Source organism: Meleagris gallopavo, chromosome 3 (genome assembly GCF_000146605.3).
Source record: "Meleagris gallopavo isolate NT-WF06-2002-E0010 breed Aviagen turkey brand Nicholas breeding stock chromosome 3, Turkey_5.1, whole genome shotgun sequence".
Taxonomy (NCBI): domain Eukaryota; kingdom Metazoa; phylum Chordata; class Aves; order Galliformes; family Phasianidae; genus Meleagris; species Meleagris gallopavo.
In genome coordinates this window covers 37,588,157-37,601,232 of record NC_015013.2, presented here as the reverse complement: position 1 = coordinate 37,601,232, position 13,076 = coordinate 37,588,157, and the positions used below count along the sequence as shown (strand labels likewise).

Genomic DNA, 13,076 nt, shown 5'->3' with positions numbered 1-13,076 from the left:
TTTTTTGGAAGATTGATTACGAATGATTGCAGATTTTTTGTGATAAAATAACTCAGATATCCTTTCTCCTGGTTTGGAGGACATAAAGAAGGTTTGGTATTCTGCAGTTGTCCGTGGTTCATAGCACAGAAAAGAAGTGCACGTTACAGGATTTCTCTAATGCTTAATTTTATCTTTCACTTTCAGATAGTGCCCACCTCAGCCTTGTGCTGCTCTCTACGGCAAGAATGTCCTTGTCATCCTTTTCAGTGCTGGAGACTGAGATCTTCCGCTACATTGATGCACATCAAAGTGACTTCATTGAGGTAGGAATTATATTGCTGGGAAATGGCTGAGTGGCAACACTAATGTACTGGAGGCTCATGTTTCACATGCCAGATAAATGTTTGCTATTTAGAGAGCAGTATGTTTCAGGTCTGGAGTTGGGTATGCCACCTTTGTGCCACAAAGCAAAGTTGCAAAAAGGCAATCGGTGCTGGGGACCCTCCAGGTGGGAGAGGTATTTGCATGGACATTTGCAGACTGGGCTTGGGCAGAGAGGCTTCACTGAGTCAAAACATACCTGAAAAGGAGAAGTGAACAGACCTCACAGCTCCTACTGCTATCTGCCAGGGATCTTTGCAGAGAGGGGTTGGCATGGGCTCTGATGATTTGCTGGGGGCCAAGGTTGGTGAGTGCGTTTTAAGCATAAGAAAGGCAATCCTGGCTCTTGGCAAATCTTTATCAGTTGGAAAACTACAGCTTCCATCATATTGCTGACAGGATGGAAAGGAAACCGTATTCCAGTGATGATTCCAGCTTTCACATACAAAGGTCAATCACCCCTGATCACCCCTGATCCCTGGGTTTTAGATCAACCAGCTTATTGAGCTGTTCTTTTCCTCCTGCGCAGAATCTCAAGGAATGGGTGGCTGTGGAAAGTGATTCTGTGCAACCAGAGCTGAGGAAAGAAGTAATACGAATGATGTCATTGGCAGCAGCCAGGCTTGCAGCTTTGGGAGCCACTGTTAATTCAGTAAGCCTGGGGTCACAGCAGGTGCATGTCAATTCCTTGTATTTAAAATGTCATATTTGTGCATGTGTCATGTTTTACCCATTAACTGTAGGACAGAAGTAAAAGGAAAAAGGTCTGGATTTTTACTAGGATTTATTTTAAACTTTCTTCTTGATGATGAACCACAGTTAATGCATCAGCTCTTCACCAAAGTCTCCATATGAGAAAGTAACTTTTACAAGGAAAATGTTACCAGAAATGGGATCTTAAGCATCATCTTTGTTTTTTGGGGGGCTTAATGATTCTTGGAAAACAACAGGTAAGAGTTAGCCCATGAGAAATTTTTATCTCCAGTTTACTCATCTCATTGAGGCTGTGACTCTTTCCTGCCCCAAGCTGTTGGGTTTCTGTGCTCAGAGAAATTCAAAGCTCATGACCAGGGATTCACTTTTCCTTCCTATGAGGCTCCTGGGAAAGGCCAGTGAACATCTCAACTCAAGAATCTTGTGGCGCAGCAATATTTTAATACTATGGCTATGACATTTACTAGTCATAATGAATGATTTAAAAATAAAATCTGAGCATATGGCATACAATTATGATTGCCAAGATATATATATCAACAGCCTGTGTCAATAACAGCAGGGAATGCGTTACCTGTTGTTGAAGCAGAGACCAGAGGCACTTCTCTGCTTAGGGCCTTCTACTGCTGAGCAAGAAGCAGCTACATTTTAGTATTCAACAGATTAATACAAATCAATATTACTGGTGAATTCAAGGAGGTATGTACATTCTTTTAGTTCTCATTTCTCACCCCTGTGAGACATCCAGCCTCTCCTGGCCAAGATGTGGTGATCTGTTCTGTTTAACTGTGAATTACAAGAGCAGTTTAGAGCCACCACCTGTTTTGAAAACATTACCAAATTTCTGCTGCTGCCTCCTGCCAGCAAAGTTTTATTCTGTTTATTTGAAGTTGCAATCCTCCTGCCATCTGTCTGTTGAAAAATAAGTCCCCATATTAGCTTCTGTGTGGCTTTCGACTATTTTAATGTCACAAGATATGCTTTTGTCAACACAGCATACAGTCAACTTTCTCTCCAGTACTGAGAAGTACTAGTTCAGTAAAGAGACCATTTATTGCAATATAATGTTAAAGAAACTCCATAAAGTCCCAGCAGAACATGAAGGAAAAAAGTCTTAATTTCTCTAAGTAGGTTAGATTTGGATTCAAAGTCAGATTTAAAGACTTGATCAAATCAACTCTGCAGAGTTATTTGGAATGAGTTCTCCAGTTCTTATAATATTTGCAAGTTTTCAAAGTTTTTTTTTCTTTTTTTTTTCCCCATGTTGCTTTGATAATGTTGATCCACAGTTGCTGAATGGCCAGCACCTTCCACTGCCACCTGTTGTTCTCGGAGAACTTGGCAAAGATCCCCAAAACCTCACAATCTGTTTCTATGGCCACGTGGATGTGCAGCCTGCCAAAAAGGAAGATGGCTGGAAAACTGACCCTTACACATTGACTGAAATCAATGGTGTGTACCCAATTATAATTATTCTGTCATTATTTGAAACACGATTCTGAGATTTCCAGTAGGAGGATGTTCCCTGTATTGTTAACTACAGCACAAGAACTTCTCCCATGGAATCTGATGGGACAAATCCAGCAACTTTACATCCTGATACCATGCTGTGATTGGTGAGACTCATCACTGACTGCTTAATAATTGGTGTGGAAAAGCCAGTGAGGTTACTGTAACTTTTTAGTGATCATTAGAAAGTCCGCTTCTGCTTTAAGATTGGGTTGTTGGGTCAGCCACTGTAATCCTTTAGCACCTCCTCCTGCCACACTGGAAGTTAGGAGCATTTCATAGAACCGTAGAATCTTCTGAGCAGTTGGAAGAGACCCTTAAAGATCATCTAGTCCAAATCCCCTGCAATGAACAGGGACACCTACAGCTACATCAGGCTACTCGTATTGTAAGTTCATCATGACCTTCAATGTCACCAAGGATAAGGCTTCCAACACATCTGTGGGCAAACTGTTCCAGTGCCTCACCACCCTTATCTTAAAAAAACTTTCTCCTTATATCCAATCTAAATCTCTCCTCTTTTAGTTTGAAACTATTTCCCCTTGTCCTGTCATAACAGACCCTTCTAAAGAGTCTGTCCCCTTCTTATAGCCCTCTTTAGATACTGAAAGGCCCCTTTCAGGACTCCCTGGAGTCTTCTCCAGGCTGAACAGCCCCAAGCTTTTTTAGCCTGTCTTCACTGAGGAGGTGTTCCATTCCTTGGATCACGTTTGTGGCACTCCTCTGGACGTGCTCCAACAGGTCCATGTCTCTCCTGTACTGAGGTCTCCACATCTGGACAGAGTACTCCAGGTGACGTCTCACCAGTGCAGAGTAGAGGGGCAGGATCACTTTCCTCGACCCGCTGCCGCACTTCTTTTGATACAGCCCAGGTTGCGGTTGGCTTTCTGAACTGTGAGGCCACACTGCTTGCTCATGTCCAGCTTGCCATCCACCAGTACCCCCAAGTATTTTTGGCAGGGCTGCACTCTATCCTTACATCCCCCACCTTGTGTTGATAGTGGGAGTTGCTATGACCCAGCTGCAAGACCTTGCACTTGGCTTTGTTGAACCTCATGAGGTTCACCTGTGCTAATGGGTGGAAGAATATCAGTCCTCACTTGAGGTAGCAATCCTCATCCTGCAATCAGCTGAACATGATAAGTTCACTGAAGGAAGAGAAATGGTGGATGGTGAGTTAGAGGATGAGAAAATTCAAGAACATAGAGATTCTGGTTCCTAGTCCCGTAGCCAGTAAGTCACTATTTCCCATCTGCTGGGACTGATTTCAAACAAATTTAGTAAGGTAACCCTTTCACCTACAGTGGGGACTTCCACGGATATTTACTGCTGTACATGAAATTAAAATCTGTCCTATGTAGCTGTATGGCTGATTGTTAAAAATTATTCTGCATCTGTACTTGTAGTTCACGCTTCTGTGGTGGTGCTCATCTGTGCTCTTTTGCTGCTTGTCACCTATGCTGAAACTGCATCTTGTGCAAACTCTTCAGGCATGTCTGGAGGGATCAAAGAGCTCCTTTAAACAGGTGTGGAAATAATAATAAACAAACAAACAAAAAAACCAGCGTGTAGCAGAAACCACTGTATGAAGTAAATGAAATTTAAAAAAATCACAACAAAAACCAACGTACCATTTCACTGGTAAACAGCCGCCACCTTAATTTAAACATCAATGAAATCCTGATTCTGTTGGTACCTCACTTGACATGCTTGTACAGCTTCTGTGGCAATAGAAATTTGCAGATTGCATTGATGAGACTAAATAAGTTTAAAATTGCTTGAAAGTGTTTTGTTTTTGTTTTTTTTTGTTGTTGTTGTTGTTTTTTGTTTTTTTTTTCATTTAAGGAAATCTCTATGGGCGTGGAGCAACAGATAATAAAGGACCTGTATTGGCTTGGATAAATGCAGTGGAAACGTTTAGAGCCTTCAAAATAGTAGGTATCAGTGAGGACTTGGTTATTATTATCTCTCAGAGTATCTCTCTGGAGGAATGTATTTGCCTTCTTGTGACTTAGATGATGTGTTTCAGTCCCAACAGTGTATGTGTATCTTGAAATATTAGCTTATTTCTAATGCCATTTATAGTGCACTTATCCCACTCCAGTATGAATGTGTACTTGACTATTTTTATTTTCAGTAGTCTGTAAGCAATGTAAAAATGGTCTTGCTGTCATCATCCCGCAAAGGAGAATACTGTGCAGGAGACAGTGTCAAAAGCTTTTATCATATTGCTAATAGCCGTGAGGTCATATTTAATAAGCAAACAAAAAGAAATCTCTGTCATTACACCTTCCCCTAGAAAGCAGTACAAACCATCCGGTAATACTCATGAGTCATTTGTTTCTAAATTTTTGTGGTTGTTTGATGAGCCATTGGTGAACATATTCATTGCACAAGTTAATTTAAATCTAAACATTTGTTCCTGAGCTTAATTTGAGAATTGAATCAAACCAGAAAACATCCTTATAACCTATAATCAGAAAATGAATTGAAATAGGAATCTGAGATCACGTTCATTTCTCCTATACGATATGTCAGCATTGTAACTCTCAATATTCCACAAAAGTTCTTATGAGCTATCAGGGCTTACAGGTTCATGAGGACAACTATCAGGGATTTGCCAGGAGCACTTTCACCACCAGGCAACTAATCTTCATGATGGGTAACAAGCTGGGAAAACAGCAGTAGTGGAATTTTGCAAGTGATTCCAAGATGGGCACTAGTAGTGCAAGTTTAAGAGGCCAGAAATTTTCTGTGAGAATGCAATTGTTATTACACACACTTTCCAAAGTCATCAATATTTAATATTTAATATTACTGAGAGAAATCCCATGGCAGCCCAAAAAGTTTTATGGAAATAGAAGTAAAAAAGATATTTCTTAATGCATTCTTATTAAAAAAAAAAAAAAGAGAGAGAGAGAGAAAAAAACAAGCTTAGCAGGAAAACTGCATGCATGTATCTACCAATGCCTTTTCTATTAAAACAATCCATATATTCTCTTCTGCATATATATTGCAAGTCAGTCTGCTTTTGCTTTTTACAGATTCCTCTTTATTTTTGAAAGTGCTTGTTCCTTATCCAGACTTATCTGATGTTCATTCAGGCTATGCCAGTAAACTTCAAGTTTGTTATTGAAGGCATGGAGGAAGCAGGGTCTTTGGGGCTGGAGAAGCTACTTGAAGAAGAAAAACAGGGCTTTTTATCAGACGTTGATTACATTGTGATTTCAGACAACCTCTGGCTCAGCAAGAAGAAGCCTGCCCTTATATATGGGACTCGGGGCAATGCCTGCTTCTCTGTGGAGGTGAGGGATGTGGGTTTGTGTGAAGTGGGGTCCCTGACAGTGAGCAGTGATGTATCTGAGATCGCATCTGTCTCTGAATGCAGAGAAAGGCTGAGAGCAAGTTGAGTATTTACAAATGCAGTTCTTCCTTCCATGCTTTTCATTGCTTGTGCAGATTTCCCTCCTTTTTTGCTTTCATTAGTTTCTCTTCAGTTGTCATTTCTCTGTTTTTGAACCTTTCTCCTATCCCATTACTCTCCTTCTCCTGTTCCAGCTGTTTCTGATTGCCCCATCCTCACATCAGCCCCTTTCTGTAGTAGACCACTGCCCCTCCAAACCTCCTGCTGCTTTTATCCTGCTGCAGCAGGTATTGCTAAATGCAACATCACTGCCTAAAGGCATTCAGTTTAGTTGGATCTCTGAGTTTAAAAGCAGTGCAAAATTTTTGTAACCATTGGCAGAAGCAAATAACGGTGCACTGCATTATATTTAGCAGCCAACGTGAGCTACTATGAAGTGAAATTTTACATCTGGAAACTTTAAGCATAAAAGAATTCAGAGAGAAGATTAAAGAACTAGAGAACTAAAAAAAAATCTGCATTAACCTTTATGTTTGAAAAAGAATGGAAATTTGTTTTCAGCCAAAAGAACCTCAGTAGTTCTTATTCAATTCGTGTAAGTCTTGGTTAAGAAAAATGAGGACATTAAAACATCAAAAATGACCTCTGCCTGCTTCCAGACAGTTGGCTGTAATGAGGTTTAGAGAAGAAATAAACAAGTTTGTTGCAGGAATATATTTTACAATAAACCTGAGCATGAAATTGTGTCTGGAAAAATAACCCATTTAATAAACCAAATGCCTTTCTCTGTTCTAAAGTTGTGTGATTCAAGAGAGCTTTGAATTCTTATTTGTTACAATCAACAATTCAATTCAAATTTGGACATATATTTTATAAATGTAGAATAAGGTTTTGCATTTGTTATGAAGATTTTTGCACTTATTCTACAATGCTAAAAACTGCAATATGCAACATACTTATCATGTATTTATTTTTACTGAAGTAAAGGAGGGAATGGAGAAGGATTCTTTCTTTCAAATACCTGTAAGTAGTATAGACAGCTGAGTTTCTCTCTCCATTGGTTAACAACAGAGGCCTATCTTCTCTTTACTAGTAGCAGATTGTTCCTGACATGTTTCCCATTTTATGAATAGAAACGTAATAGTTTTCTATTTGTGGCCTCATTTGAAAAGGTGAGGCTACCAGTTCCTGAGGCAAACGAATACTCACAAAAGAATGAGGTAGGGACTACTGATATGTAAACTGTGTTCTTGGCACAGGTAGAAGGTGGTGACAAGGATCTTCACTCTGGAACTTTTGGAGGCATCATCCACGAGCCGCTGACAGACCTGATAGCTCTGCTGGGTAATAACATGCACCACGGCTCAAGAGTAGCTGGGGAACAGTAACTAGCAACCAACCTAATGAAGATCAGTGCTATGTTTAATTGACCTGTGTAGGGCAAGTCCAACAGAAGCATGATTCCTAGGTTTCCAAAGCTCAGCGTAGCTGTAGTGAGAGCAGCTGAGGAAGGGAATATCCCTTGTAAGAGCAGACACGTCTACTATCCTTTCAGTCTAATATTCATCTGTTAATTTAGGATGGATTAGGATTGTGGGCAACCTGAATATGTATGCAAGTAGCAGCACCCAATCTAATGCTGATTTGTTTCTAAGTGGGATGATGCTCTCATGCCTGTAGCTGGGCTGACCCATTACACATTGCAAACAAACAACAGCTCAGTGCTTTTCTTACTAAATTTGAAAATACATCAAGTTAAGTGAGGCAACTTGATGGATGCAAACAGTTAGAGTAGTTGTTTGTTAGGGTTATTCATTCTGTTAACTCAAAAGAGTTAAGTAAAAGGGAAAAGAAGTTGCAATTGCCAAGTAGAAGAAATAAGTCCTACTTTTACTGATATCTTCATTTTCTTTTGTAGACAGCCTTGTAGATCCCACAGGTCATATTCAGATCCCTGGAATCTATGATGCTGTCGCTGCCCTGACAGATGAGGATAAGAAATTGTATGAATCTATTGAATATGATATAGAGGAACACAAAAATAACAGTGGAGTGAAAAAACTCCTCTTCAGCACCAAGGTAAACGTAAATGCATAGCAGAAAGAATTTAAATTACACACTCATACTGTTTATGGATAAAGCCAAACTGAAAGATATTTTGTGCCAAAGTAAAGGAAAGATATTTTCTGCCAAAATAAAGGAACACAGAGCACCAAAAAGTAAACAAAATTAATCTGTGGAAAATTAAAGCTTTGGGGTAAAGCAATCAAAAATATGAAAAATCAATGAAAAAGAATAATGCAAACAGAACAGTTTGGTTATAAGCCACTTTGCCAGAATTAAAAAATACATTCTAAATAAAAACTGCAGATAAGGGCTGGCTTAGAAAGATCTCTCTGCACAGAGGGTGGTGACAAACGGTAACAGGTTGCCCAAGGAGGCTGTGGATGCCCCATCCCTGGAGGCATTCAAGGCCAGGCTGGATGTGCCTCTGGGCAGCCTGGTCTGGTGGTTGGTGACCCTGCACATAGCAGGGGGTTGAAACTTGATGATCATTGTGGTCCTTTCCAACCCAGGCCATTCTATGATTCTATGATTTTATGACTTGCAGCTGGTAGAAAGGGTAGAGTATTTTATATTTTTATCACACAACTATATCAATATTAGCTTTATTCATATGAAAAAGCTCCTGAAACGGCCTAAACTAGACTGTAATAACTGGTCTTCTGTAAGTATAATTAACGGTAAATATGTTTTGATGCTATTCCTCGATGTGGATGAAATAGTGGAAATTGCATGTATGCATAAAGCTCCAGTCTCAGAAAGCTGGAGTACAAAGAAAGAGAAGCACTCTGGAGTTCTGCAGTCAATCCAGTGTACTAGGAAAAAGAAAAAAAAAAAAAAAAAAGTACCTTTCACTCCTCTCCTCTTTAGAATAAGCACTTTATTTTTATTTTATTATTTTTTTCCCCTTATCTCCTCAAGAAAAAGACATAATTCTGATTACTGAACATTATCCCTTTACCACTTACCACTTTGGTCATTAGTATAATTTCTACTTTGTATTATCTGAATTTGGTCTGGCTAAACTGGTCACAGGTTTCTTTTGGTAGAAGATCTAGATCCACAGATGGTCAGATCAGTTGTTCTGCTGTAACTTGGCACTAAAAACTTCACTGCCAAAATATTTTTAATTGTCCTTCAACTTTCTTATTGTGCATGAAAGGCTTTTCTCATCTAAATGCTTCTAAAGGGAAACAAATGTAGACTGGAAGGAAGTAGAAGTATTTTTTGAAATGAAAAGATAGTATCAGTTTAAATTACAAACCAAACATCTTGAGAGCTCTGAGTTCTAAATGTACAACATGGATGGAAAAAGTGTGCTTCTTCAGTTTGGTTCTACCAATTGTGAATGGCTCCAGTGTCACCCTTTCTATTTTTTATCTTATTTTTTTGAAGGAAGAAATACTTCTACACCTGTGGCATTATCCTTCTCTCTCTATTCATGGGATTGAAGGAGCTTTTCATGAACCAGGAATTAAAACAGTAATTCCAGCAAAAGTCATAGGGAAATTCTCAATCCGCCAAGTCCCCAACATGGATCTTTCAGATGTGAAACAACAGGTAAGAAGCTAAAACCAGGTACTTTCTACTGCGTAAGCTAAGTCCTCATAGCACCTCACATCTTTACAACCTCCGTAGTAAACTGAATGAATGTTTCTTGCATTTAGCTGTTTACAAGGGTAGTTTCAAGAAGATGAAAGATTCTAGATGGAAAGTGTTTGCCCTACAGGTGGTGGACCATTTGGAGAATGTATTTGCCAAGAGGAACAGTCCAAACAAACTGAAGGTGTCCATGCCCCTGGGTGCCAAACCTTGGGTCGCTGATGTTAATGATCCACTATATAAAGCAGCAAAAAGGGCAATAAGAACAGGTATGTCTCTTCTTTTTCAGTTTTTGATGTATCTGCAAGTCTGCAGGGGAAATGTGCTCATCCACAAAGAAAAAGGACCGTGATATACTCACCATAATGAACCTCACTGATTTTGACAGAACAACTCAGTCACAGAGCCTTTCATATCTTGCTGAGTTGGTTTGCATTTGCTAGGACCAGCCAAAAAAGCTTGTTTAGTTCTTTCATGTACTCATACAGAGATGGAACAGTAAAATGCAATCGATTTGTTAAATCAATTGGCTGTGCTCTCATAACAATTTCTTCTCAAGCTATTCATGTTTGAGCAGAATGTAAGTATTTGGTAGTAGAAGAAAGCATCTTTTATTTCAGTTAAGAATTAATTCATTCTTTGCGTGTGTTTCAGTTTTTGGAGAAGATCCAGATTTTATTCGGGATGGTTCAACAATTCCTATTGCCAGAATCTTTCAGACTATAACACAGAAAAGGGTGATAATGTTTCCGATTGGAGCAGCTGATGATGGAGAACACTCCCAGAATGAGAAAATAAGCAGGTTTCTTTCATTTGTTCATTTCCGGTGTAAGAGAAAGCAAGGATAAACAGAGTTCCTTGGCATCTATATATATAGATGCGTCCACTGGAGAGCAAAGCTTCCCAGCCATCCATATTATATATATATATATATATATATATATATATAACAATTGTCTCCAGCAAACCTATTGCTCTGCTATGCAGAAAGCAAAATTTCAAATTTATTACATGCTGCAATATATGTTTTTCATGACATATTTACTTGGTCTTTAAATATATCAGAGTGGCAACTGCCTTTGCCATGCCAGTCAGTATTGTCTCTGGTCTGGACAATGATGATATAGGGCAGAACTTTTCCCTCACAGCACCTATTTTGAAGTATTACAGTTGGATGTACTCAGAGTAATGTTTAAGAACAGATTTGGATGTTTTTGAGGACAAATGGAGCTACAGGTGTATTTATATTACAGGGACTCTAATGTCATTCCATCAAAATTAATGTGTTGCCCAAGTATTTGTGCAGCTTCTGATTTGAGTTGTGCTGAGCTTAAGGAACTGGAGAACAACAGTATTTCTCAAATGATTTTTTTTTTCCTCTCAGTATAGCTCTAACTCTTACGATTGCAGACGATAGTAACTAGGGTACATTACACTGAAACAATTTTCTCCAAGAATGCTGCAGAGGAATGCCAGTTGCAGAGCACTCAGTGCACTGTGCCCTTTTTTCAGGAAGTTGTTTCTTCTTGATGTTCTTTGTAATGTAAATGAGCATGAGCAAACCATCTTTATTCTCACATGGGAGAAGAAAATGAAGTCACCTCTCTGACCATTTATTTTGACTGTGACAGTTATGCTTACAACTCAAAGAAATTTGCAATCACCACAGGCATGAAGGAGGACTTAAAACACAATATTTTTCTCATCCTTTCAGAGGATACCCTCATACCCCTCTCCTGAACCAGAAAAATCGATGATGAAAGACAGAGTTAAGGGGCTGACGGAGTAGTTTTCCTTGTTAAACTTGTCGCTAATACGTGGGTGTATTTTTTTTTTTTTTAATTAATACTGAGAAACATTGGTTCTCAGTATTATAAAATGTTGGTTCTTTTTGGTGGGCAACCTCACAGATTTCTCTAAGATACTCAAAACTTGGACTAGGCCACTAACTGAACAGCTAATTGACTTGAGGACTTTATTCTCTTTCTTTCCTTTTTCACAGACACAACTACATTGAAGGAACAAAAGTGTTTGCAGCCTTTTTCCTGGAGATATCAAAGCTACGTGGGCAGCTGCATGAAACTTCCAACCCAAGGACCAACAACTGATAGACCCTCACAACCAAATTATTTAAGCACATTTTAGTTCTTACACTTTGTAACCTCCTGATCTGGAAGAACGCATAAATCACATGTTTTATGGGCCTGAATGTGAGGAAAAATAAATACTGTGCTATTTTTTGGTATATCACTAAATGATATGTATTTGTTATTCAATCAGTATAATGAACTTATCCCTGATGTTATGAAACAGTTACACGTAATTCATTTCTACAAAGTGGAGTGCATTACATTTCAAATTTCAGAGCAAAGGGAATTTTGACATTTGTTTTATTAAAACTACTTTATTTCTCTTTTGTATGTATAGTATGCTGGTGTTTGTGCCTCTAACCTCATATTTCAGTTTCTGAATTCGTGCGATTCATACCACTTGTTTCCTTCTGTCTATATACAGAATCTCACTATGGGCCTTTATGAAGAAAGATTACATTGTTATGTTAACCTTGTCCCTTGCAGAAGGCTTTAAATAGGAAGAGCAACACAGTTAGTCTGCTGAATTTGATTCAAAGACTTGCCTATGAACATTTATTTCTGAGAATAATTGTTACAGTGAATAAGTATTTCCTGGTCTGAGTTCTGTTTTTCCCTTATTTAGTTCAAATTTTTTCTTCTTCTGCTGTGAGCATGCTGTTAAGAATCACTACATAATATGTGTTTCTTTAGTACTGTGTTCTTTTTGCAGTAGCAACAAAGTTTTTTTGTAAATGTGCTTGGCCAAAGTCAACCATCAGAATGATGTTTTTTCCACCAAATCAGCAACTATTAGTGGCTTAAAAAGCATCAATTCATGTTGATAATTGAGTGTGCATGACATATATTGAAATTAATAGCTGAGAGTCCCGTTTGCTGTTTAGGCAAAGCATCTAGCACAAATTACACAACTGTAAAGCTGTAGTATTAATCCGTGTTTACTTTGGGTTACTTCTTCATAATGAAACCTAAGTACTGTTTGTTTCGTATATCATATTTTGAATAATCTTATAAGAGGATGCTTTGCTGACTAAACCTGCTCAGACAAGAAGAAAACAACCTTGTGGACATGTATAACAGCATCTAAGTCATGGGTGCCCAACCTTTTGGCTTGCCTGGGCCGCACCGAATGAATAGGAATTGTCTTGGGCCACATATACGAAGGTTGTTCCAAAAGTAATGCATCCTATTTATTCCCATGGAAACTACTACAGATACAAAAAGCCCAATAACACTATTTGATAGAGAAAATTCTCAGTTAGAAAATACTATTTTTCAACATAGTCACCACCATTAGCTCTGCATTTTTGCCAGCAATGAACAAGGGCCTGCATTCGTGCCCATAAAAATCTGTAGCATTGGAGGTGACT

The 13,076-nt window shown here is 38.7% G+C and overlaps 1 protein-coding gene across 1 annotated transcript; it reads left to right on the top strand.

Moving 5' to 3' along the window:
• Nucleotides 1–12: 12 nt before the first annotated feature.
• CNDP1 (carnosine dipeptidase 1) lies at nt 13–12,836 on the top strand. The gene is made up of 11 exons (XM_003204921.4): nt 13–305; nt 893–1,036; nt 2,367–2,529; nt 4,432–4,520; nt 5,691–5,891; nt 7,210–7,294; nt 7,869–8,029; nt 9,410–9,574; nt 9,744–9,885; nt 10,271–10,418; nt 11,619–12,836. The coding sequence occupies exons 1-11, from the start codon at nt 228–230 to the stop codon at nt 11,722–11,724; spliced, it is 1,482 nt and encodes a 493-aa protein (XP_003204969.1). The 5' UTR covers nt 13–227; the 3' UTR covers nt 11,725–12,836.
• The last annotated feature ends 240 nt before the right edge of the window (nt 12,837–13,076 follow it).

Coding starts and splice junctions, on each gene's coding strand:
- CNDP1 (XM_003204921.4), top strand. CDS start 228: ATGTCCTTGTCATCCTTTTCAGTGCTGGAGACTGAGATCTTCCGCTAC. Junction 306..892: donor ATCAAAGTGACTTCATTGAG/GTAGGAATTATA, acceptor CCTCCTGCGCAG/AATCTCAAGGAATGGGTGGC. Junction 2,530..4,431: donor CACATTGACTGAAATCAATG/GTGTGTACCCAA, acceptor TTTTCATTTAAG/GAAATCTCTATGGGCGTGGA.